A 27,628-nucleotide genomic window follows, 5' to 3' on the forward strand; every position below is an offset into this window, starting at 1 on the left:
AATACCAAAACTGCCCATGCCATTTGTTCTTTGTGCCCAGCTGACCTGGTATGCAGGGCAGAACACAGATCCCCTGTTCTGAGGCTATTCTTTATATACTCTGGTGGGATCCTGGGAAATTACTGGGGTGAGGTGGGTAAATTATGGACTTCTTCCTAAATTACCTCTTCAGAATAGCATTTAACTAGTATTAACCTTAAACTAAGGTAGCTCTCTGACAATTTTTGAAATCTTGGCTTCCACTTTGACAGTCATAAGGACCACTGTGTTCTGGATTATTCAGAAGATACAAGAACTGGTTACTTGCCTTTTAGTAGCTCTGATCCTAAGGCAATGATATATTTATACCTGTGCTTTTCTTTTTAATGGTCTACATTTTATTTTACCTTTTCTCCCTTCTTTCACTTAGTCTTTTTGTAAAAATAACTTGCTGATTTTTAATATAAAAGTGAATATCCTCTTCAGGTTACTTAAGCAGTTTTCTTCAATAAAGTGGGATTGATAAAAGTATGAATTTCGGGATTATGACATTTCAGGTAAAAGGACTTACCTGGAAGATTTGTAAATGAGAGGATTAGATGAGAAAAGATAAATATGTATATTTTGCATATCCTACAACACCCACCCCAGGGCCTTAGGCATTGCTGAAATTCAGAGAAAGTTAATTGAATAAATACGTGAATGAATGGATTTAGCGAGAGAAAAGAGAATGTTATGAAGATACTGAGGGAGCTTGATAAATGTAGGGATAGACTTACAAAGGTCCTGGAAATCAGTGACAGGAGTTTGAATATGATACGGATAACAAAGATATAAAGGAAAAAGTAGTCAAAGTGATTTTTAAAAAACAGTAGACATATTTGATGGTGGCATTTTTAGCTGATAAGAGGTTGTAATTACTCAGTTATTAGCCAACAAAAATTTAGTCAGAGTTTTGGCTTCAGGAAAACAGAAGGAAATGTAGTAAGAAGAAATGTAAGACTTGGAGTTAACATTTTGAGAAAAGTTAGCAAAGACTTAGATTCTGCATTCTTCATGAGACAGATGGAATTAGTATTCCTCCTATATAATAACAGTTCGGATTTCAAAGAGAAAATAAGAAGAGAAACGAGTATTCAGGGAGTCATCTTGAGAAAGTGTAAGGAAAAAGTACCATGATACATTTCCCAACAAATTAGAGACAAATAAGATATGTTTTCTAAAAAATGTTTAAATTGTATTGAAGTCCACTGTACAATCATATATATTTTAGATGGAACTGCCAAATATGAATGTTAGACACATATGCAGAGTTTTACAAAACTAGTGGCCCATCTAAAACAGATTACTTAGTTTTAAAATATTTGACATGGAAAAGCTGCAAAAATAGTGCAGAGTTTCTGAATAACCTTTATTGGGAGAATCACCCCCAATATTTCAATGTAGGTTCTTTTCTGTTTCCCTAAGTGTCAGCCAGTCTGAGAAATAAAGGAAAGAGTACAAAAGAGAAAAATTTTAAAGCTAGGTGTCCGAGGGAGACATCACATGTCAGCAGGTTCCGTGATGCCCCTCAAGCCGCAAAACCAGCAAGTTTTTGTTGGTGATTTTCAAAGGGGAGGGAGTGTACGAATAGGGTGTGGATCACAGAGATCACATGCTCCAAGGGTAACAAAATATCACAAGGAAAATGGGGGCAGAGTGAGATCACAGGACCAGGGTGAAATTGGAATTGCTAATGAGGTTTCGGGCATGCACTGTCATTAACATCTTATCAGGAGACAGAGTTTGAGAGCAGACAACCTGTCTGACTAAAATTTACTAGGCGGGAATTTCTTCCTCCTAATAGGCCTGGGAGCGCCACAGGAGACCGGAGCTTATTTCATCCCTTATCTGCAACCGTATAAGACAGACATTACCAGAGCAGCCATTTTAGAGACTTCCCCCTAGGAACACATTCTCTTTCTCAGGGCTGTTCTTTGCTGAGAAAAAGAATTCAACGATATTTCTCCTATTCACTTTTGTAAGAAGAGAAATATGGCTCTGTTCTGCCTGGCTTTCAGGCAGTCAGACCTGATGGTTATCTCCCTTGTTCCCTGAACATCGCTGTTATCCTGTTCTTTTTTCAAGGTGCCCAGATTTCATATTGTTTAAACACACATGCTTTACGAACAATTTGTGCGGTTAACGCAGTCATCACAGGGTCATGAAGCAACATCCTCAGCTTACAAAGATGACGGGATTAAGAGATTAAAGTAAAGACGGGCATAGGAAATCACAAGAGTATTGATTGGGGAAGTGATAAATGTTCATGAAATCGTCACAATTTATGTTCAGAGATTGCAGTAAAAAGAGGTGTAAAAAATTATGAAAGTATTAATTTGGGGAACTAATAAATGTCCATGAAATCTTCACAATTTATGTTCCTCTGCCATGGCTTCAGCTGGTCCCTCCATTCAGGGTCCCTGACTTCCCGCAACAAACCTTCACCCGACTTTTCCCAATGTTAACATTTTACATAAGCATAGTATAATTATCAAAACTAGGAAATTAGCATTGGTACGCTGCCATTAAATGCCATTAACTAAACTATAGACCCTATGAGAATATCACCAGTTTTTCCACTAATGTTCTTTCTCTGTTCCAGGACTCAATCCATAATTTCACACTGCATTTATTTATTACATCTCCTTAGTCTCCTCCAATCTGTGACATTTCTTTAGTCTTGTGTTTTATGATCTTGCCATTTTTGAAGAGAACTGGTTAGGTATTTTGTATAATTGTCTCTTGTTTTAGGTGTTTTTATGTTTTCTCCCCCTTGCTTAAGGTTGTGCATTTTTGGTAAGAATGCTATAAGATGTGATACTGTGCCCTTCTCCGTATATCCTAACAAGGAGGACATAATTACTGATGTTAATTTCGATCACTTGGTTAAGGGTGTGTGCTGGGTTTCTCCATTGTAGAGTTGCTATTTTTCCTTCTCCTTGTCTTTCAGGAGATACTGTGAAGCTATGAAAATATTTTGTTTCTCTGTAAACTGTCACTCATTAAGGTTAATTGGTGGCTCTTGCCTGCAGCAATTATTAATGTTGTATTTGTCTAATGGTGATTTTGTGTTTCCGTCATTTCTTCTATACTTATTAATTGAAATTCTTCTAGAAGGAAGACGGTCCCTTCTCCTTCAGCTATGTGTATATGTATATATGTGTGTATTTATGTATTCATTCATTTATGTAATTATTTATTTTATTCAGTATGAGCTCATTGATATTTATTTTATTCTATGGGTCATAATCTAATATTGTTGTTTACTTGGTTATTCAGATTGTTTCAATGTGTCTATTGGGAAACCTGTAAGTTGGCTCCTTTGTTCTTTCAACATGCTTCCATCCTATTTTGGACATTTCCTTTTTTTGGCACCATAAGATACTTTAGGCTTATCTTGTGTTTTACCTGCCCTTACCCTGCAATCAACCACTTCTACATGGAACTTTGATTCATTTTATTGGAGAAACGGTTTTTGGAAACTAAGATCTGGGCACTAAGTGTGTTCACTGCTACTGGAGTGTCATTTTTTTCTAGGCCTTCTCAGCAGACAGAGCTAAAATATATATGGATATATACAGAGATGTATGTATGTATGTATACTAACATACATATACACACACATTATATTTATTTGTGTCTATCTGTATACATATTAAAATCCATGAGTTCAGCAACACAAGGGTCATGTTATTCTTCTCCCTTTCCTTATTTGTAACTTACTTCTGTATCTATGAATCTACACATATATATACATATATATAAATATATATAAAATAACTGTGAATTTATAATATTGTCAAGGATAATCCAGCACCACAGGTTTCAGTGTAGTCTTTCCATCTTGCTCACTTGTAACTTCTCTGACACTGAGAAACCTGGGTCTCATTATCTCTGTTATATTTACTTATTAGGGTAATCCTAGTACACTATAAAATAGTTTTAGAATTGCTAACCCATACCACAATGGGAATAAATTCACTAAAGCAAAATATTGTACAGTTATTTTTGGTTTTAGCTTTATAGTATTCAGTCAAAATATTGTTTTCCAGAGTTACTTACGGGAGATCTTTTCTTTGCCTCCCTTTTCAGTGTAATTATGTTATTCATTTGTAATATGGTTAGTAGATCTCTAGATTTTCCCCAGCGTATATGGGCATAGCTTGGTAAAAATACATCTACCAGCCTCCTCGGGCTCTTACACAGACTTGGTTGTAGATAGGACAGTCCTCCAGTAAAGGCCACATAGGCAGGCCTTCTGGGCTCATTATCTTGGTGCCAATTAACATTTGGCTCTAAAGGAGCCTAAAGCTGCCTTGAGTAATGAACCTTGGATACTCAGCAGCCTAGGTATGACCACAGGATGAAAACAGAAAAATGCCTAGCTGCCTTGCAGGGATTGGCGAGATAATGCGAAGCTCTTGTCAGCACCCTCAGAATGTTTCATTGGTACAAACCCTGTAGAAACAGCTGTGTAGAGTATTTTCAGGAAGACGTTAAAGAATCTGTTTTTAGGAGTTGCTGTAGTTTAGGTTCCTTTAATTCCTGTAATTGTTTGTGCTTTAATTCTGGATTATTTATTTATTTATTTATTTATTTATTTATTTATTTTTAAGATGGAGTCTTGCCCTGTCACCTAGGCTGGAGTGCAATGGCGCAATCTTGGTGTGCTGCAACCTCCGCCTCCCAGGTTCAAGCAATTTTCCTGCCTCAGCCACCGAGTAGCTGGGATTACAGGCACACGCCACCACGCCTAGCTAATTTTTGTATCTTTAGTAGAGACGGGGTTTCACCATGTTGGCTAGGCTGTTCTCAATCTCCTGACCTCATGAGCCACCCACCTCAGCCTCCCAAAGCATTGGGATTACAGGCATGAGCCACCGCGCCCCACCTAATTCTGGATTTTATTTGTTCCTCCCAGAGTATCTCTTAACATCTTTTTTGGGCCACATTATTTAATAGGAGACTGAGAGAAACAGTGCAGGCTTTCTTATCAAAACACAAGTCCAGCGCTATTGATGCATCTTTTCTGCACATTTTCATTGCCAGGTCTCTTTGTCTTGTCAAAAACATTAGTTTTTTGTATAGAAGCTTTCTACTTCCAGCCTATCCCATTTTCTCTTTGATCTTACAGTGAAATCTCTTGGGGGAGATTCAGCAATCCGTGTATCACTGCTAATTAGCAGAAACAACAAATGATTAACTGTGAAACTCTTATACTATTTGGAAAATGGCCTTCTTAATTCTCATCCTATTCTGAAATACATTTTGGTTTTCTTAATAAGATTAGAAACTCTATGATCTTTGCTGCTTGTGAAAATTGAAGAGAACGATAAAATATGGGTGACACTAACCTACATCTTAATTATTTGGGGGAAGGTTTTAGTTTGTTTATTTGGTTGGATTTTTCTGTTAAAGAATAAAATAATAATGATCCAAAGAAATCATCATTAAAGTTATGCTTGTGGCACAGCACCTTCCAAAAGTCCACCTCAAACTAAACCAAGGAAACGTAGGGATACTATATATGGAAAAGAAGCCTGGAGTTTTTCTCTGACAGAATGACGAAAACTGTAGTTAAATATCTCATTTATATACCATGATTCCTTTCCAAAGATCTTAGTTTTATCAGGACTGCCTACACACCACTGAGGCAAAACCATTTCTGAGCTGACACATAGCAACCATCCTCTCAGCAATGTTTTCTTATGTTAGGGGAGGGAAATAAAGGAAAAACCTCTTTAGAAATAAAACGACAGAAAAAGAGAAATGCCAGCACACACACGAAGATTATTGGGATTCATGTAACTCTCCCCGCTAGGTTTATTGCCAAGGGCAATGTGTGGTATATGTCTTGGGAGGGGTTTAAAGCATTATTATATTTTACTTTATGTAGCCAACTCTGTAGAAATTTTCCATCTAAAATGTTATCAGTTTTGGTAAAGAAATTGTTTATTTTGTTATATTCTTTCTTTCCTCACCCTATAAGTAACCCAGATGTCCCATTCTCAAGGAGGGGACAGTGAGGACAAATTTACCTAAATATTGTGCTAGTGTTTGGCATTTCAAAGTTCCATGAAGCCTTTTTTATTACAGAGATTCCTGTTTTTAAATATATGTTTTTTTGTATTTCAAAATAAGTACTGATTACATTTTGATTTTTAAAAATCGAAAAAAGAGACTTTGGCGTAAATGAAACCCATTCCCTAAAATTGTATAGAGTAGACTATTTCCCCCCTAAACACTAGACATTTCAGGTGAATATCATAAGGATCTTGAGAGCCATGTGGGTGAGGAATGAAAGGCACCACGTCATTGTCTTACTATCACAGTATCCTGGAGGTGAATCAAGCATTTGTCTGATATATTCTGAAGTAAGCTGTGTTCTTGGCATAGTTCGTGTGTGTCTGGCGGGGGCCAAGGATGAAGGGTGGGCAGATAACAGGGATTTTGGTAGAGATGGGGAAGAAGGTCTCTAAGGGACATGAAGAAAGACGGGAAAGAGAAGGTGACAGGGAGCCGTAGGTCTGCCTTTTCTACAGACTTGAGGTCACAAGAACTCATGTTCAGGGTATTGGGAAAGGAGCCCCATCCTAATGTGTGGTCAGGTGATAGGCTGCATTGTGGTCATTCTTCTGTAAAGAACCCAGAGAATTTTATTGGTTAAGCATTTACTATTTGGTGAGACTAAGGAATTTCTTCTTGAAATTCTATTTCTAGAGTGAAACAGCATAACTATTAGATAATTACAGCAATATTATCAATTGAAACTTTTTAGCAGAATTAAGAACTTATAAAATGGCCTTATGTAAGGGCATATTGACATATTTATGGATAGCATGATACAATATGAGGTATCTGTGATTTATTTTTAAATACTTCAGAAAAAAATGTTGGTTGGGGGAGAGATGAATTAAGATTGGCAGAATGTTGATAATTTTTGAAGTTGGGTAAAGGTTTATTCTTTGGTTCTGCTTTTAGAACAGTGATAGGGATTGGGTTTTTTGTTGTTTTTTTTTTTTTTTCAGTTGAAATGAAGAAGGAGAAAAAAATTTAATATAGAAGTAAAATGAGCATCACATCTTCCAGGATATAACAGAAGTAGTTTTTTTGTCTATAGCCAGGGGTATCATTTCACATGGCAGTGGTTGTCAAAGTTTAGGCTTCTAGGCTTTTCCATGGAACCCAGCAGCAAGTTCAGGTCTTAGCCCTGTGTTCTGGGAACTGAGTATATTTTCTCTAATGCAATTAGTTATGAGCATATGTAGTTGGGGTTGAGGATTACCATGATTTCCTGTCTTTTCTTTGGGGCAAAATTACGAAAATCAGGAATAGGATGGGTCAGGGGTATTGCTTTTCCATTGCAGAATTCAATACTGCACTTCCTACTGGAGATTTATTTTGCCATGACAAAGATCCCATTTTTTATTAAATTTTTTTCTCCTTCCTCATTTCAACTTAAAACTAACTCTCTAATCCCCAGGGACTTCATAGCATCTCTGGTGTCTTCTGCCCAGCCACAGTAGCTCGCAAAGGAAAAGGGAAGTTGGGGATTGCTCCCTTTTGTAGCAATAAAGTTTCTGTTCTTTTGGCCTGAGAACAGCAAGGAGTCACTTAGGGGCCTGGGTGTGGAATGTAGCTTTCTTCCTGACATTCCAGCCTTTGCCAACTCCCCTAGACCATTAGTTGCAACAAAGTTAGTTCTATTCAGCAAAAATAAATTGTAAACTTGTTGACATTTTTGTCCTCTTAACAATTCATTGTTTATTTTTCCATGAGGGAGAATTTTGATGCAATTATCACTGAACTTTCTGACAAAAAAGAAATAGATGAGGAATTTTGATGAGTTACCCGCTTCATTAATCAGAACAAGCATCTCTAGTGACAGGGTTAGAATTACAATGAAGATTAGATAGCAAATTGCTGTTCCACCTAACGTCAATCATTCCTAGTGACAGTAGTGTGATTACACTTCAGGGAAGAGCTTTTCTGGCTAACAGAACGAGGGCAACTCCAGTGCAGGTAATAAATTTAGCAGAGTGAGCTGTCATTTCTTCTCTTCAGTGGAATCCTTAACAACCAAATGATGTATTGTGGAAGATTTTGTGTGGAGGATACCATTTCACTTTAAAACTTTCTAAATTTCACCAGGTAGTATTTTATTTTAGAAATTATTATAGATAGGTACTTAGGAACAGTTCTTCCTCCAGTGACTTTCTGTAGTTTATTTACCTATATCAAGCCTTAATTATTACCACAACTATGATAAAGAGATGATGGAAGTTAGGAAAAGAGTGCCTGACTATATTTGAAAATCTATCAGAACTAAAAACGGTACAAAAATAAATGAACTAGGAAATAAATGGAGGGAAATCAGACTAGTTGCCTAGCTAGTTAAAACTTAAGTTCTCCTGGCTTAAACAGAACATATTCCTCTTCCAACCCAGTTGTGGTTTTAAGTCATACGTCTTGTTTTAAAAAGCAAAGGGATAGAGCGCTATGGTAGTTCCAAAGTATAGAAAACTAACGAGGAGAAGCAGGTCTGGGAACATCAGGAAGTAAGCTGGGAGTAGGGAGGAATAGAAAGAATAAATAGTTCAGGACTGTGGAAGTGTGCCACCCTTCTAAATAAAAACAGAACTAGCATCTTCTTCCAGAGAAGATGGAACTGAGTATATTCCTTTCCCAAATATTTTCTTCAAACACATTTATGGGACTCCTGTATACCTGGATAATGTTTGCTATGAATCAAGAATAACTAAGCAGCTATTCTTGATTCACACTTTATTTTTTTAATTTAAATTTTAATGGGATTGCTTTTCTTGAGCAGGCAGGGAAAAAACCAATACCAAGTCAATTTCAAGGAAGTAGTTGCTATACAGGTCTGTCACTTTGCTCTTGTGTTAGCTTCTCTGTGGTGAACCTGAATTATAGACCTTTAAAACTGATCATTTTGGTCTCAAAGTCTCAACGTAAGTATTTTTAAATAAACATATTGACTATAGAACTTATAAACTCAAAATTTCCCCTCCTACATTCAGATATGTCCCTAACCAATGCTTTTCTACCATGGTAAGTTATGTATAGAGTTTTCTTTCACTATGAAAGCGCCAAAAATGTGCCCTTCTTTTTCAGGAGAGATGTTTTTGCCTAATAGATTAGAGTCATCAGGATGCTGGAATGTTTCAGTTTCAGCCTTAGGTGTACCACTAACTCTTTACTTGTGATTTTAGTCATTAAACCTTTCTCTACTTGAAGTTTTAGCTTGGTGAAGTAAATCATAATAATATTTATAATCTTTGTTTTATAATGATGGCTTGCAAATTAATAAATATATTACATGTAAGATGCTTTGAACTTTACAAAGAAAAGGAATGTCAAAATCGAAGGACACTATTAATAGTGTTATTATTATCAAGATGGATTATGTTTGTACTATTTTTCATCATTTGAAATAATCCTGAAGTTAAAATTAGAGATAGCTACACATAGAATATTTTACCAAGTCATTCAAGAGGACTTCTTAAAGGGACGTGGTAAACAGACACAGAACATTTTCTTTAGACCATGGCACACAAGTTAACACCATTTTTTTTCATGCTGTGTTTTGTGGAAGAGGTAAACAAATGATGCAAAAGGCATACCCCTCAACCTGGCAGCTATATCTTTTCTCCCTGTTACAACTGAAAGAGTGTCCAGTATTCAGCAAATACCCTTTCCTTCCTCTCTCCCTTCCCCTCTTTCATCCCCTCCAAGAGATCTGAGGTGAAGGTCTAGAACACGTGCCTCATTTGACATAGGGAAAGGGCTTTTTAAAGTTTGCCATGGTTTCTCCTAATGAGAAATTATAATGAAGAATATTGTTTAGTTTGTCAGAACAAGAATATAAACTAATACCCTGTTTGGAAAACATTTCTGGCCAAATGGACAATTTCTAAGAATTCTAGTAGATGCTTTCTTATGTTATTGGTCTTTTCATTGATACATCCTCTTTCCCTATAACTTCTCAAAAGTAGAGGTCATGTCAAACAATTTTGTGCAGAGTCCCCAAATTGAAACACAGTGATGGTTGCTTAGTAAATGCTCAAATTAAGAAAGTTAAGTATTTTTATAGAGAAAGAAGCAGTAAATATTTGCCTGATAAATCTGGCACATCCTTGAAACTGGTCATCAGGCATCCTCCATATTTCCCACGAAGTCACTTTCTATGAGGTTAGTTTTTGTTTTGATGCTCCCCACACTCAATGCCACAGTCAGATTTACCATTCCCATTTATGAGACCTATTCCCTTCTCTCAGGAGGCTCACAGTCTAGGGGAAAAAGGTAAACTGGTAATTATGATATAGTGTGTTGGGTGTTTTGGCTGAAGAAAGCATAGATTGCTTTAGGAAGACAGTGGATGGGCAGTTACATTTAGGTAGAGGGACTGGTAATAGGAGGGCTTCCTGAGAGAGGTGACTACCGAAGTAGTTAGGCAGAAAGAAGGCAGAAAAGAGGGACAGATAAATTAGTATTAGGTTGGTGCAAAAGTTATTGCAGTTTTTGGCTATGAAAAGCAATGATAAAAACCACAACTACTTTTGCACCAACCCAATGCGAACATAGATAGGAAACTATGAAATGGCATGGTTGATGTCAAGGCCAAAAGCTGAAAGTAATTTGATCTAGAAGGAATGTAAAGTTTGCTGAAAAGAGAGAAGATACAGGCAAGGACTAGGTCTCAGTGATTTTCTTAGACTAGGATCGTGAGTAAAGTACTGCTTTGGGACATCCTTAGGGTCAGTAGACCTTGTCTAATTTGCTGTCAAATGCATGTAGCGGAAGATTATAGGCAACCTGAACATCTAGTCTCTCTAGACTCACCAGAGCCCCAAAGTGGTCAGTGGTAGTAGCCCAGCTGATTTTGTTGTTTTTAGCTGTCTTATTCTCAGGGACCAGAGACTCCATCCCATCTTCATGGACTCTCTCACGTTCACTTGTGTAGGGCACTACACGGTAGTTATAAACGGTAATGGTGTTATAAACGGTAATGAATTAAATGGTTGGTATTTTGAGCTCCAAGACACCTTGGCGGGGGAGTCATGTTGGAGACAGGTTTTCAAGCTTCTCAAACAAGCCCCTTGGTTCATGTCATAGATGTGACTTATTCCAGCTCCCCATGGGACTGGTGGCTTACAGTGAGAATGAAGTATTTTAGTTTAAGTTGTGAGAGCTGAGAATGCCTCATTTGCATGATTGAATATTCCTTGTCATTATTAGCATAAAGGAATTGTGTTTTGTCTCTTCCCTTCCATTAAGACAACAGTTCCTATATTTGTTTTTAATAAGTGTGAGGGGAAAATCTGAGGAGAGGGCTGTCAGTGTTAGATATTAGAAACACTAGTGCTAATGGATGGTGATTTTCCTAATGTTTCCACTGCAGTGTCAAAAACGGTATTTCTCTGCCTGGCACAAGCTGATTCTTGATCATAAGATTAAGCTCGGGAAAGCTGGGACCCTGTCTGACTGGAAGATTCAGCTGAAGGTCCTGCGGGCCTGGAGAGACTACACAAGATCCCAGAAGTTGCAGCGGGAGACTCAAGCCTTGGAAAATGATCTTAGGGAAGAAAACAGGTATCATTATTTGTATTGTGAAAATCCTTCTAGTATGTTTATCTAGGATATTTTCCTCCTGAAGAATCCACAAATAAACTTTACACATGCTGACTAGAGTAATCTTATCCACTTATAAAATACGGAAATCACAGTTTTTCTCTGTTACATCTCAAACTAGAAAATTTTAACTGAAAATTATAAGTAAACAAAATTATTTAAATATGCTAGCCAGGAGCAGTGGAGTGTGCCTGTAATCCCAGCTACTCAGAAGGCTAAGGCAGGAGGATCACTTGAGCCTAGGAGTTCAAGACCAGCCTGGGGAACGTAGTAAGACCCTGTCTCCAATAAACTAAACTAAACTAAACTAAACTAAACTAAACTAAAATATACATTGTACATGATCTTCTTTCTTTAAGGGAAGCAAGTATTAGGATTTTCCCTTGCGTTCTGGTGTAGTAGCATTGTATCCTGGACCATCTTAGAATTCAAAAGAGGGTGTTTGGCTTATATGCCAATAATTCTCATTCATAGAAATCACTGTATACACATAAAATGTTAATTAAGGACACAGAGAGCATCCATCTGGGAGGGCCAACCTGCCAAGAATGCGTCTTCCTGCTCTACCATCTTTTGTTCCACACCTTATTTAGAGGTTTTTTGACACCTTTATAACAGCTCCTTCTTATGCTTGTGAATGACACAGAATTCTGTCTTTAAATGAGGCTTTCTTTATTCCATCATCTTAAAATCAAATACTTTTCTTCTTATTATTTACAAGTTCAAGTTTGCATTCTTGAATCAAAATCACAGATGTAAAAGGAACCATTTGGTTTTTTGTTTGTTTGTTTTTCTTTATTTCTTCTTTAAAAAAGTGATAAATGATGTGCAGAATGTGCAGGTTTGTTACATAGGTATATGTGTACCATGGTTGTTTGCTGTACCTGTTGACCCATCCTCTAAGTTTCCTCCCCTCATTCTCCACCCCTCAACAGGCCCTGGTGTGTGCTGTTCCCCTCTCTGTGTCCATGTGAAGGAACTATTTGTTTACTTAGGAGTTGGGGAGAAATCCATGTTTTTATATGTAATCACTTCTCTACTGGCAGTGCTGTCATTCATTCAGGATGAAAAATCACATAAATGATAAATGCAAGTATTTTTACATAGAAGGGCATGGTGCCCCTTAAAGTTGAGTAATCCTGTGATAGCATCAGGCCTGGAGACTGGTGCATGGCCCCTTGTCCTCAAAGAACTCACAGATGAATGGGCAAAACAAGATCTAGAGACTGTACAGGTATTGAGGAGTATTGTTAACTGAATAATACATCTCCATCTGCTGCTGAGAACATGACAAGAATGTGTAGCTGTGGCTAAGGAGATTCCTAGAGTGCCAGGAAAGGCTTTATCAAGAAGATGGGTCTTGATCTGAGCTCTTCATGGTCAATAGGATGTTCCTAGGTAGAGACAGGGAGACTGGGATGATGGCATGAAGCATAGCCATCTGGATTGGCTGGAGATTATCAAGCATGTGGTCATCAAGTACATCAACTTCTGAATGGCCTCGAATGCCAGGACATGGAGTTAAGGTAGTCTTTGGTTAAAAAAAAAAAAAAAAAAAAAAAAAAAGGTGAATCCTTGAAGGTTTTTTAAGCAGGAGGGTGACCTAGTCAATTTCCCTTTCCTATGATATGCTGGGAGAAATCTTTGGTGAAAAAAAAAGAGGCCAACACAGAAAACTCTCCCATAGTTTGTTTCTTAAATCTGAGGACCTGGTGATTGATACAAGGAATTAGGATGATAGCTCACTCAGAAAGGAACAGCTGGCAGGATTTGTTGGATAAAGAAGGGAAACTGGGGTTGTAATGTGGATGCAGTGTGAATGCAGGCATAAAATGAGTGGACACTTGGATGTTGAAGTTAAAAGTGGCCTATAAGATTTACATGCTGGAAGAAACTTGTATAAGGAAAATCTGGAAAATTTAAGATTCCATTCCAATTAAACTGTTTAAATATAAAAGCACTAAATAGGGATTTCATAATAGCATAATGTGCCAATTTTTTAAAAAAGATCTTCTCAGAACTTTTTGTCTTGTGTCTGTGAATTATTTTCAAGTGACTATTTTTAAATGTTTAGAATGGATACTAAACATTTTTTAACTGACAGAGTTAGAAAATATTTAACTTATAATAATTTTTTACTATGAAGCAAAAAACATCCCAGAGCAGGAAGGCACCTCAAGGATCATCTGATCCAGCCCCTCATTTTACAGATGATAAAAGTAAGGCCCAGAGACAGTAAGTGACTCAAGGTCACAGAGCAAAGAGCAGCCTCAATGGACACTAAATCCATACCTGTTGAATAATAAGCACATCAGGGAACAAATGAAGAACTCAATTGCTTCCTCTCCTGCAATTTAATTTGATAGGGTTTTGAAGCATTCTTTCTAAATAGACAGCTCAGGGATAAGAGAGAGCATTTATTATCATGGTTACTCATTGTAGAAACTTAGCTCTGACCAGATTGACCAAACACAGGTGATTCTGTGGTTCACTCACCTGGACATTGAAATTACTCATTATGTTCATTATTTAAATGTCAGTTGTGTCCTCATCCTCTAGTTCCCTCACTGACGTGTGTGTTTGCCACCTAGATTTCCGCTCACTGGCCTGTCTGCCACGATGGGCCTAGACTTGTGGGCTTTTTTCTTTCCCCCCTTTTCTTTCTGTTCTTCCCACTTTCTCTCTGAAGCAACCACAAATCCCTCTCTTTTTCATATTTGTAATTTAGCAACCATCTTTCCTTTTGGAGCGTGTGCTGGGTCTCACTTGCAATCCAAGGATTCATCCACTTTTTTCTTCTAAAAATGTGTCTTGCTTTTCCTAATGGGAATTGTGGTTACTCTATTTTTGTTCATCTTTATTATTTTAAAATAAGTTGTGGTAATGATGTTATAAAATTTCCTTACAATATTGTGATGCAGCTTCAACATGAACAAATTTTCCAAACCCTGAGGATTCACTTAGTAATACAAGAAAATTCTAGTACACACACTAAATTAGACCCTTGAGATGGTGGTATTGAAATTTATACTGTATATTCAATTTCCTTAGCATGTTCACTTTTGAAAGTTGGTTCCAGATCTTCCATTCCTCCTCTCCCACTTTCTGTCTGCATTTACAGCTAGCCCCAGACAAAACTGGGAAGAAACAGGGTTTGTTTTCAACATCTGCACCAAAATCTCACAAATCACTACCAAAAAACTTACTCATGTAAGTATGTATCCCAATAACTATGGAAAAATTAAAATAAAAATTTTAAAAAATCTTCTGCCAGCCCTTCCTGAGCCCCGCTTCCCAGATTTCTCAATTCTTTCCTGGGGCGCATCTCTGCCCTTCTCTGTATTAACTTCCACAGTCTTTAATCCTGCCCTCTCCTGCACCAGTGCCCTGGGCCTTTCCTGGAACATGCTTTTATCTCTTCCCTTTGTCCCTCAAGCCCTTTGTTCTTTGTTACTGTAATTCTCACTTGATATGTTATCCCTCCCGGGACATATTTTTTTTTTTTTAATTTTAACAGGCACTGTCTGGAAACAGTGCCCAAAGTGGGAGTGACGGAGATTTGAGGGTACTGTGGCAGGCCAGTGAGAAAAACTGGCCCTTTGGCGTTCTTCAAACCATCTCATTTGTTTGTTCGTTCATTCGTTCATACTGTTTGATTGGGATAAATTAGTTCAGTCAACCAGCTTTACTGATGCTTACTGTATGCTAGATCCTCTCCTAAGTCCTGGGGATAGGATGGGGGAACAAAAGTATTTAACATTATTGCCTTCTAGTTTTTTTATCTAAATGGGGAAGTTAAAATTGTACCCAAATATTTAACACAATTGCAACAGAAGACACCATAAGATAAATACTTAGGAGTGACATACACTTGGCTATCCTTCATTATAATCCCCTGAGGAGCTTTCTAGAAATAGAAATTCATGAGCCCCACCTTCTGAAAGAGGCAGAATGTGGCTCACTAGAAAAGGGCATTTTTTAGTTTAGAGAAGAACTAATAAACTAGTACGTAGGCAGGCTTGTGTAGGAACAGGTCAGGGTGAACCCACCAGGCTCACCTGGAGGCGGGGAGGAGAAGTGAGGCTGAATTGAAAACAGGCCATCAGATATTCTCATTTCCAGTATTCCGGATTTCAATGTTCTTTTGGAAATCATTTACGGAGTGTGCCTGTTAATCATGTTCAATTGTCCTTCCTTCTGCTCACGTGGGTATGCAGGTGAGCAGCCAGAAGCCGCATGGTATCTTCACCTGGTAGAGCTCCTTGATCTCTCTACCACACAGGCAGAGGACAAAGCTTTCATGGCCTGGCTCACTTTAAAACTTTTTAAAACAGAGTTTAAAACTTTAAAACTTTTTAAAACAAAGTTTTTATCTTCCATTTTGTCCCTGGGGGCACCTGGCACATTATTGAATGCATGAGCTTATTCATTCCTACTCCTGCTGAACCTGCTCATCCCAAACGTAACTGTTCATGTCACTGCTTTTTTATGTTCTGCATCAGATTACAGCACTCAATCAGATCACCAGCTTGTGATTATGTGTCATTTTTCATTTGCTTTTAAAACATTCAAGACACTTTTCAGATATCTAGTAGTCTTGTCCTAAGATAGTGGGTATTACCTTACATGTGAATTGTGTTCTATATTTTCAGGGTTGTTTTAAATTGAATTAGATTCTCAGAAAAAAAACTCTTGTGGGATAGACAGCATAATAGGGCTTACTGACACTGTTTTTGAGGATGAATCTGGGGCATAGAAACTCAGTTTCTGGCCCAGTGTCCCATATCTAGTCAGCATTCTTCTCCTGACTTGTAAGTTCCAAACATGCGCCAGTCACTTGGTATCATTGAGTGTTCATCCTGGGCAGCAAGGTTCATACTTAAATTCCTACTCAAACCTTTTGTATTTCATATTCTTAGATGAGCAGAGACTGCCTTTCTCTGCATGCAGTTATATATCATTGTGATGGTCAATTTATATACTCTGGCTAGAAATTCCCTGATTTCAGATTGCAAGGAAATTGTGATAGGCTGTTTTTCATAAGGGAACTCTGCCCTTCCATTTATGATTATCTGGCACCTATGTCTGAAACCATTTCTTTAGGTGAGCATACCAAAGTAAGTTGCATCTGACTAAGGTGTAAGAAATTTAAGTGATTTTTTCTTTTAGAAATATGTTTTTAGTGTCATCTTTTAAAAAGTATAGAAATTGGCTTGTATGCAGCATTGTCACTCTGCTGAAGTGAGCTGCAAGAGAACAGAAGTGGAACTATCCTTGTCCCTGAATCTCTGGCTTCTGTGCTTCTGCCTTTCTGCCTCAAACCACAAATACAGATATCATAACTACATTTTCTGTTTTTTCTTTTTGACTTTTTTTTTTTTTTTTTTTTTTGACACAGGGTCTCACTCTGTCGCTCAGGCTGGAGTACAGTGGCACAATCTCAGCTCACTGCGACTTCCACTTCCCAGGCTCAGGTGATCCTCCCGCTTCAGCCTCCCAAGTAGCTGGGACTACAGGCACTCACCACCACGCCCAGCTAATTTTTGTATTTTCTATAGATATGAAGTTTCACTATGTGGCCCAAGTTTCAAACTCCTGGGCTCAAGTGATCCACTCACCTTGGCCTCCCAGATTCCTGCGATTACAGGCATCAGCCACTGCACCTGGCCAACTTCGTTTTCATATCCCCACACAACCATTATAGAGTGGGCTTTAAGCCCACTCGTTTTCTTACTTTTTTAGTCTTGTTATATTTACAGAAGTGTTTTCCTCTTTGCCTTTTCATAGTGTCCAAATAATCTCCTTGACAGTCAAAACACCAGTGCTGCTTTTGGCTGTTTGTGCTGTAAAAACAGGAAATTAATATATCAGGTAAATTTCACACTCCTCCTTCCAGAGCAGATTGATGGAAATTGAATTTCACATTAATCAGACACAGCAATGTACATCTTCTATCCTATAGAAATTTATGATTTTTACTCACTTGAATAAAGTGTTACAGAGTTTTTTTGTTCACTATTTATACACTGATTTTTGGAGCTTTGTTCTTACCTGTGTTGCTATCTGATTTATTATTGTTATTCCTTCTAAAATTTTTATTTCAAGATTATTCAGTCTTAGATATTTATTTACATAAAACACACATAAATGTTTATTACCACCTATATTATACTTTTATTACAAAAACCATCAGTAAGTCAATCTCTAAGTATTTATTGGGTACCTATCAATGCATTGGAAGGAAACAATTAAATATAATGAAATATGCTGTTAGCAAGGTTGCTTATTTTTAAAAGAAATATAGAATAGATTAGAAATATCAGAGTATATCTCTTGTGGTAAGGGTAAATATTATTTGGTGAAACTTTTATACACACACACATATAAACTTGTATATTGAGTCACAATGTGACATTTTTTCTTACTGTAAGTTGTAGTCAGAAAAGGTTTAAAGGTCATATAAACATTTAAGAACTGTAGAAATGGTCTCCTGACTCACTGAGTTAAGAACTTTATGATTTGCTTGATATGACCCCGAAGAGTCCATGAGGAGAGTTAAGCATTATGTATGTTTAACAGAAATGGATATGCAAATGGTATGATGGAGAACTTATATGAGTCACCTTTCCAAGATACAATCCAGTGTGTGTCTAAACAGTATTATGTTTTGAACCTCAAAGCTGATTCCTGATACCACATAATAAGTTCCACACTCACAGCTCAGTTCTTCAGGATAATAACCATTCACTTATAGATAGATCTCAGAGGCCTCTATGCTTGAATTCTCAACTGACTGCCACCAAATCTCCTAATGGAGATTCCCATTGGGAAGAAAATGTGGCTGGCTGTAATACCACATCCCAACCTCCCCTTAGTCATGTTCCCTAATATTTGTAAAGTTTCCAGGAATCAAAGTGAGCTCTTTCTTAGGAAGGTGTAGAAAATAAATGAGTTCCATGAGACCAGGGGCCTTGCCTTTGCCCTTCACACATCTAGTGCTTAGCAAGTACCTTCTTGGGGCAGACATAGATATTCAGTTCAAGGGTTCGGTAAATGAGTCCTTCTCTTTAGCAGTCCTTTCCCTGGCCAGTTCTTCTTTCACAAGATCAACCCTCAGAGTTTTACTTTGATTTTGTAAGCCTTATACTTAAATTATTAACAATTTAACTTGTTAAGTGTTACAATTTTGTTCCTTTCTCTTTCTCCCAAACCTGTCTTTTTAAAATTTTCATGCATAGCTGAACCTCTGTCTCCCTCATGCATTCATCTTTTAAAAGTCATTACTTATGTACCCCTTCTTTTTGCTCTTTCCCCTCCAAAAGCTTTCAGAAACTATGGTAATAAAAAAAAATTAATATGCCTTTGTGACATGAGAGAACTGAACAGTTCCTCTTTCTTCTTGAAGGTAATCTGTTGAAGTGCTGACACCTTCTATGAGGAGATCCTTTGCACTGGGGAATTTATAAAGCAATTTCATTTAGCTTAATACAAAATGTTAAGCGAGAGCTAAGATGGAACATTTCTAGAACCCTTTTGGACTTATGTTTCGTTTATATTATCAATTAACAAACTGTAAATGGCTTCTTTATTTTAATGGAAGTGCTTTGTTGCTTAGAAAACAACAACTGGCCGCTGAGCATAACCGGAAACAAGTTCTCCGACACTGCTTTACAGAATGGCAGCACTGGTGTGGCGCCGAGCTCCTGAAGAGAGAGCTGGCTCTCACAAAAGAGGAAAATAGGAAGAAGATGGATGCACTGCTGAAGGCAGCATCACTGGGGAAACTCAGTGCCAGTGAGTCATCAGGCATCAGTCTCCCCGAGGAGGCAACAGCCGTGGTGGGTCCACCAGTAAGAAATGGACAGGTACATTGTTTTTCCTGCTTAGTCAACACTTGCATTTGAGGTTTGTGCTTTTATAGCTGGTATGTCAGTCGTCGTCAGATTGCCTTGTCTAGGCTATCAAAAGATTAGAGCTGCCTCAATGCACTACCTTTCAGGCAGTGTTTATTTCCTTGAATTGAATCTCCTTTTTATAATCATATGTAAACTTTGGCATCGTTGGAAGTTAGTAGGGATGTAATATCGAGAGGGCATTTAAAACAACTAAGTGAAATATTCCTTTAGGAACAGACAGATAACGCACTGTCTATAACTCTTGAACTCCTCTTTTTGATCATCAGACATTTCCTCTCCAAATGAGTTTGTGACTTAGAAGAGGGGAAATTTGAAATTTTTCTTTTTCTAATAAGCAAAGTCATATGTAGTAATTGTAGCAATTTGATAGAAAACACAGCAAAACATCCTATAATTCTATTATCTATAGATAATCACTAATAACATGTTAAAGTATAGCCATCTAGTCTTTACGCATATGCAAATTTATCTCTTAATATTTTATTTAGCTTTTAAATGTTCTTTAGTCAGGCCACTGAGAAACTCTAGTCTGCCAAAATTCAGGAAAAGGAAGGCCATGTTTTTTTCTTCTTAATACTAATACTTACTGTTTTTCTAAAAAAAAAAAATTGCATTTTCACAATATAACACAAGCATTTTCTGTCATTACATATACTTCTGCAATAGTAGTTCTCAACTGAGAGTATACCTCAGAATCACATCTACTAAAACAGAATTTCAGGTGTGGGGCAGCTCTGTTTTTTTAAGTTCTGCAAGTGGACGTGGTACACATCCCCTGTCTGAGGACTAGTATTCTGTGCCACCATTTTGTAATGGCTACATGATATTCTGTAATGAACCATAAGCTGGAATCTGTTTAGCTCCTCTATTCCTGGAATTTAAGGTGTTTCCAGTTTGCCGCCATTGTGAACAGTGCTTCAGTGAACATCGTAGTAGCTAAATCTACACATATCCATAATGCTTTACTTAGGATAATACCTAAAAATGGAATGCATGTTCTATTTTCATCTTATGATTGCTTCAACATTTGTATTTCTTTGACTACTAGTAAGGTTAAACATTTTTCTATTGAAAATATACTGTGCACCACATAGCAATGTTTTGGCTAATGACTGACCACATACACAGTGGTGGTCCCATAAGATTATCATGGAGCCGAAAATTTCCTCTTGCCTAGTGACTTCTTGATGATCTTGACCGTGTGTAGTCCTAGGCTAATATGTGTGTTTGTATTTTAGTTTTTAACAAAAATGTGTTTTAAAATTTTTTTAAAAAACAACCACTTTGAAAACAGAAAAAAAAGCTTATGGAATAAGTATATAAAAAAGGAAAATAGTTTTGTACAGCTGTGCAATGTTTGTGTTTTAAGCTGTTACTTTATAAAAAGAGTCAAAAAGTTAATAATTTAAAAGTTTATAAAATAGAAAGTTACAGTAAACTAGGGTTAACTCATCACTGAAGAAAAAAATTATAATAAATTTAGTGTAGCCTAAGTATACAATGTCTATGAAGTCTGCACTAGTGTATAATAATGTCCTAGGCCTTCACATTAACTCATTCAGAGCAACTTCCAGTCCTGCAAGCACCGTTCATGGTAAGTGCCCCCATACAGGTGTACATTTTTTATCTTGTATACTGTTTTTACTTTACCTTTTTTATGTTTAGATATGCAAATACTTACCATGTGTTACAGCTGCCTACAGTATTCCATACAGTAACATCCTATCCTGGTTTGTAGACTAGGGGCAATAGGCTACACCATATAGCATAGATGTGCAGCAGACTATACCATCCTGGTTTGTATAAGTACACTCTACAGTGTTTACACAACAAAATCACCTGTTTCTCAGAACAAATCCCCATTATTCAGCAATGCACAACTGTATATATATCTATCTATGGATGTAGAAAGATACAGATATATAGTGACTTGTCTCTTCATGCCCTTTGTCCATTTTTCTATTTGATATCTTTATCTTATTTATTAAGAGTTCTTTATATTTTAAGATTATTGGTGCTTTTATTGTTATATATTGCAAACATTTTTTCCATTTTGTTATGTGTCTTTTGGTTTAGTTATAGTGTTTGGTACTATACACAGTTGTTAAGTGTTTATAAAGTCAATCCTGTCAGCTTTCTTCTTTTATCATTGCACTTGTCATGTTTAGAAAACCTTGTGGAGAAGATCTTCTACCCCCTCACCTCCACCCTCCACATAATGCTGTTAAGTACTTAATTCAGACATGTGACATTAAATTGTGCACTGGAGGATCCCCAGCCTTGCTTTTTACCCTGATTACTGCTGGCAAGCAGGCTGGTTTTAATTTAAGCTTATTCTCTCAGAGAGGGAGGATCATGAAGATGCTTGTTGGGACTTATGTATAACATTTTGGTCCCTTCCACTAGGCAATGTATCTACCTTTATGGCAGATACTTTTTTCTCCATTGAGACCCAAGACAGACTTCTATCTTAAAAAACATCTGTATAGAACCTTTTACTTTACAAAGTGCCACTGTTCTGAAATGAAGAAAAAAAAGTCAGCAGAAAGTATTTTTACCTGTGCAAAACAGAAAAATTGCTATATATATATATATATATATATAGAGAGAGAGAGAGAGAGAGAGAGAGAGAGAGACTCAAGTAAAAAAAGCCTCCAAATCTCTGAAATCAAGAGCAAAAGACTTTATCAAGAAAGGATAATATCGTTAAAAATGGAGCAAATGAAAATAGAGGGCTACAATAAACCCTGTAGAGACTAAGTAAACTAATCTTTTTCCAGAGTGTACAGCAAAACATGAACAAATGAATATATAAAATCTTTAGTTAGATGCTCATTAATTATACAATCATAGGAACTCATGTACTAAAAACACATAAACTGTACCTTGAATTTTTCCAAAATTATCAGTTAGCTAATAGGTGATTTTCTCTAATTAAGTCAGACCATTCACTCCTGCTCTATTATAGAGTGCAATCTGTACCACTAAGCTTTTCCTTCATATTCTTTATTTTCATGTTAAAAAGTTACCATGATCCAAAAGAAACCCTGTCGCTTTACTGAGGGCTTTGACACAGTCTTGCTGGGTTAATAAGGTGTCATTACCACCAAGTTTAAAAGAACCTAAAACATATACCCTGCTTGATACTAAATTACTTAAGCAGGTATTCTCATTAATAAGTGTTCACTGACATTTCTGAAATAAAAGGTTACTTTTAAAAGTGTTTAACATGTCAGAGTTTCCATATACCACATCCTTCATTTCAGTTGAGTCTATGGAAAGCATTTCTATAATCATGAAAAATATTTTTGAGTCCCTAAGGATGGCATCCTGTTAGAACAAGAAGCTTCTGATATTAGATAGCTCATAGCATTTTTCTCTTTAAGCCATTGCAGATGGCAGAATCAAAAACTTAGATCTTAGACCATGGAATCAAACCATTCTAGTAGAGACATTTTAACATGCCATAATTTTGGCCAAGATAACTGTTTCTGAATAAAAGTTCTTGTTTCCTTCCCCTCTGTATAGAACTTGTAATTGAGTATGGTACCTCAGTTTATTAGATGGGATTTATGTAATAAAGCTTTGAGAACTAGTCATATGCTAATACAAAATATTATTAGGTAACATTTTCTTATGTAATGCAGATATTTGCCCAGCAATCCTGAGCTTTCAAATATTTCCCACCCATAGATAGTTCAGGAATAACTGGAGACGGTTAGCTAGGCTTTGACGGGACCTTGATGCTGAAATAAATAAATATCCTGTACTATGGCATATGATTAATTTACTAGTGTCAGGAGAGGCATTGAAAGAACAGAGATATATTATTAATTTGTAAAGATATTCTTTGGTTTTCAAACGTTCTTGAGAAAGAATATATCCTTTGCCAGAACATCTTCAAATTTCCACTAAAATTCAGAGTCAATTTATGCATATTAAATTCCTGTTTTTTATATATATATGTGTGTGTGTGTGTATATATATATGTATATATATTTATCTGGAGTAACCTTGCCTAATTCACAAATGAACTGTCCAAAATAGAAATTTATAAGAGAACATTTTTGTTATTGCGAATGTCCTGGCCCATGGCAGTGGTTCATACAGCTGTAGCCACTCTCCCAGTTTTCTTTTTTTTTGAGACAGAGTCTCACTCTGTTGCCCAGGCTGTAGTGCAGCAGCACGATTGTGGCCCATTGCAACCTCCACTTCCTGGGTTCAAGTGATTTTCCTGCCTCAGCCTCCTGGAAGCCTAGCTGGGATTACAGGTGCGTACCATCATGCTCGGCTAATTTTTGTGTTTTTAATAGAGACAGGGTTTCACTATGTTGGCCAGGCTGGTCTCAATCTCCTGACCTCAAGTGATCTGCCACCTTGGGCTCCCAACACACTGGGATTATAGGTGTGAGCCACCATAGCCAGCCACTCTCCCAGTTTTCATGGTGAGCAACAATGCATGTTTTAAGAGTGGTGGCCTCTGAGGTAGCCAGGCCAGGAGCACAGACCACCTTTACCTGCAATACATGGCAGTTGTGCCATTAAACAAAACAATACTGACCTCATGAATGTTGAATTTCATCAGCACAGTCCTTTAAATAGTTGAGTAATAACATGTTTCTCTCTCTCAGGTGACTGCTGTGCCCCCTTTGTGGGAAAAGCCTCCCTTGGGAAGCAGTGATTGTATGCTCAGTCCTCCCCTAGGAAGAACAACAGGCAACTTGCAGGGTTCCCTTCAGAATGTCCCTTTGAGTGCACCTGGCAATAAGCAGCACCAGACCCTGGGTGTTGAACCCCCTCAACTGCCTGGCAGCAACGAGACGCTCAGAACCACCAGCCAGAAAGCAGAACCGCTTTGCTTGGGTCATTTCCACAGCCGCCATGTCTTCCAGCAGCAGCTGATTGAGAAGCAAAAGAAGAAACTTCAGGAACAGCAGAAAATAATTCTCGAGCTGAAGAAAAACCAGCGTCTGGCAGAGGCTCAGTGGGCAGCAGAGCATGCCTCAGCAGTCACAGACACACAGAGCCACCTGCTGTCAAAGCCCAGAGAAGAGGAACCAAGAACCTGCCAGATGCTTGTGAAGTATGTCTGTTCTATCAGAACTCTCTGGACTCATTTTAAGGAGTTTTTCACTTGGGGCTCCTGAGCTTCTTTGTCCTGCTTCTGAGTTCTATGATCTTTCCTTTTCTTTGATTTTGTGCTCTCAAAGCAAAGAAGCCTATGTTGCGACTAGCATATGACAGGCATAGATAGTCAAGGATGCCTGTAAGGATCCGGTTACACAGTTAGCGTTTGGGTCGTGGCTGCTTTTGAGGATCTCTGTTACTATGCCAGTTAAACAGAAAAATGCTTTCTTGCTCTATTTCTGGGTTTCTAGCTATGTTAAGTGCTGAGAAGCCAAGTCAGACAACATCAGGTCCATGTGGAGCAGCCCCTGGGCTGGCTTATTTCCTAGCTTAAATTTGTAGTTGTTAGGGATAAAACAAAACATCTTTGAACCTCAAATAAGAGCCCAAATTTCTGAAAAGCCATTTAAGATGGTTTCAGTTGTGCTTGAGACATACTCATTGCATGTGGTAAATGGTAGGATAAGATGTGGTGATACTTATGGATTTGAAGCATTAGGATGGGAGTCAGAGTACCTGACTCACTGTGTAGACTCATGCTGATCACGCAACCTTTCCGTATCTCATTACACACATTTATGGCGTGGATATGATATGTAGTTATCTCAGAGAATAGGGATTCATTAAGGTCTGTAAAAGGCTTTGAGCTTCTCAGGTCAAAGGACTTTGAAGGAAACTGGTTAGTAATCTAAATTCTTTTCCTTTATTTTTCCCCTAGTTCACCTGTTGCTTCCCCTGGGACTGAAGGCAGTAGAAGTGACTCCCGAAATTGTCTTTCTGGACGCAAAAGGAAGCCAAAGCAATTGATGACACCACATCCCATACTAAAAGGCAAGGCTGTCTCGGTGGTGCCTTGGTGGTTGTAATCTCCTCTCCTAGAGTAGAATGTGTACACTGGTACTGAATTCTGATGACTCTTGAGGTTTTGAGACTTGACAGAACCTGACATCAAAAATCTCAGAACGGTAGACATGTGAGGAGTGGAGTACACCAGAGAGCCCCAGTACTTTTTTACTGCCCCTTTTGCCAACGTTTTTGGCATTCCCAACCAACACACACACAGAAAAAACATAGCTGAAAGGTGTGTCATTTTTCTGTAATTTGAGATTTGGATTGTGAAAAAAAAAGGGATAATTATACAAATGAGAAAGCTCTGAGTTGCTGCCAAGGACAAACACTGGTAAAGGTCACCTGTCATCGTATTTCGTTAATGTTCAAATATTGATCAGTTTACAGTAATCCAAGCTAAGTTATTATATCATTTTACAATGTTGTAACTTATTGATAGGATTTTAGTAATGAAACCTACAAACCAGATATCTTCATTTGATAACATTTTTGATGCACATAGAAACATTTATTTATTTGGTACAGGTAGGGTCTTCCTGTGTTACCCAGACTGGTCTCAAACTCCTGGCCTCAAGCAGTCCTCCCACCTCAACCTCCCTAAGTGTTGGGATTATAGGCATGAACCACTGCACCTGGCCAGAAACCCTTATTTAAACTAAACTATGTGAATAGAAGCATTCTTCAGAACCCACCTAGTGAATCTGCTAATTGTTTTTACTATATACTTAGTCCTTCACTGTACATATGTTTGCATGTGGTGGTTGGCACTTTGACAATTATATTGTGGTTTGTAAATTTGATGCTTTACCTGTGACAAGATTGCTGGTTTAACAAGAAGTAATTGCAAATGAAGATACTGTGCCTGCAGTCAGTTCCTATTAATGAAGAAATTGGCAGTCTTTGCATTAACTATCTGCCAGGACAGCAATTTATGCTGGCGTTGCCTGTCGTTAAGCTTGGTCAGGAAATGCCCAGTTAAGTGTGATTTTTTTTTTAAATTATTGTTTGATCAAGGAGTTAGCTATTTTAGAAGCCCAGTCTACTTTCAAGTAGTCTTTTAATGATTAGATCTAGAAAAGATGGGCAAAGGGCATATTACCAGAGACTCTGCTTCTTAGGGGTCTCTTACTTTAATCCCCTAGTCTATTTCTGCCTTCTGAGAGACAATTTCACTCTCGCCATCTGTGGCACTACCATTCTTCTTCAGCAAAGCAGACACTTAATATCTGTAAGAAATAGCCTGGTGAGTTTTTTGTTTATTAATTCTTAAAACTTGGACTTAAATTCTTTTCTCTGTAATATGGCACAAGGAACTGAAAGTAACTATTGGCTGGCTTAGGTGAGCAGAACTTGATACTCCTCCCATCCATGCCCTTCTTCCTATGAAAGCCCCAACTGATTACAGAGTCATATTATCAGACCATCTTGCACATTTGTTTCTTTTGGATCGATATTTAATAGACTGTCAAGAACAGGATTCTGACACTCAAATTCGTTCATATGCCAGTTCTCCAAATGCCTGGTACAATTCCATTTCCTGCCCATCTGTATATCCAGGCCTTAAAACTAGACTGAAATATCTTCATCGTGACCCCAAACTTTAGTTTGTTTGTTGTTGTTCTTATATATACCGACATATGTACAGTGACTTAAGAAAAATTAGCAGATTCAATAGGATTTGAGGAATGATTCTACTCTCAAAGTACTTGTTAGGTGTAATTAAAGTTTCCTGCATTCATCAAATATATAATCAAATTATAATTCTGGTTTCTGGGTTTCATATACTAAAAGTCTATCATCAAGGCACATTATAAATCAGTAAATCATTTTTTATAAATCATAAATCATTTTAAATCATTTTTAATAAAAATATAAACAAAACAATTAATTTATAAATTGTTCCTCATTGCTGAGGATGGGATAATAAGTCTTTAACCTATAGAGTATATAAGTTCTATTTATCTCTACATATTTTCTGAGATTGTGAACTTTCAACTTATAAGAAAACCCTGATAATAACACTAAATTTTACTATGAAATGGAGGCATTTCTCTTGCAGTATT

General features: G+C 37.4%; 1 protein-coding gene across 3 annotated transcripts in view; it reads left to right on the forward strand.

Annotated features, from left to right (window-relative positions):
- CCDC191 (coiled-coil domain containing 191) overlaps positions 1-27,628 on the forward strand; it is an 88,653-nt gene that overhangs the window by 22,750 nt on the left and 38,275 nt on the right. For all 3 annotated transcript variants that reach the window (XM_015445351.3, XM_045385459.2, XM_045385460.2), the window contains 4 exons: positions 11,444-11,634; positions 19,289-19,538; positions 24,221-24,672; positions 25,435-25,547. In XM_015445351.3, the coding sequence (XP_015300837.3) occupies positions 11,444-11,634; positions 19,289-19,538; positions 24,221-24,672; positions 25,435-25,547 (1,006 nt within the window). The remainder of the gene's footprint in view (positions 1-11,443; positions 11,635-19,288; positions 19,539-24,220; positions 24,673-25,434; positions 25,548-27,628) is intronic.

The sequence above is a fragment of the Macaca fascicularis genome, chromosome 2, assembly GCF_037993035.2.
Source record: "Macaca fascicularis isolate 582-1 chromosome 2, T2T-MFA8v1.1".
Taxonomy (NCBI): Eukaryota; Metazoa; Chordata; class Mammalia; order Primates; family Cercopithecidae; genus Macaca; species Macaca fascicularis.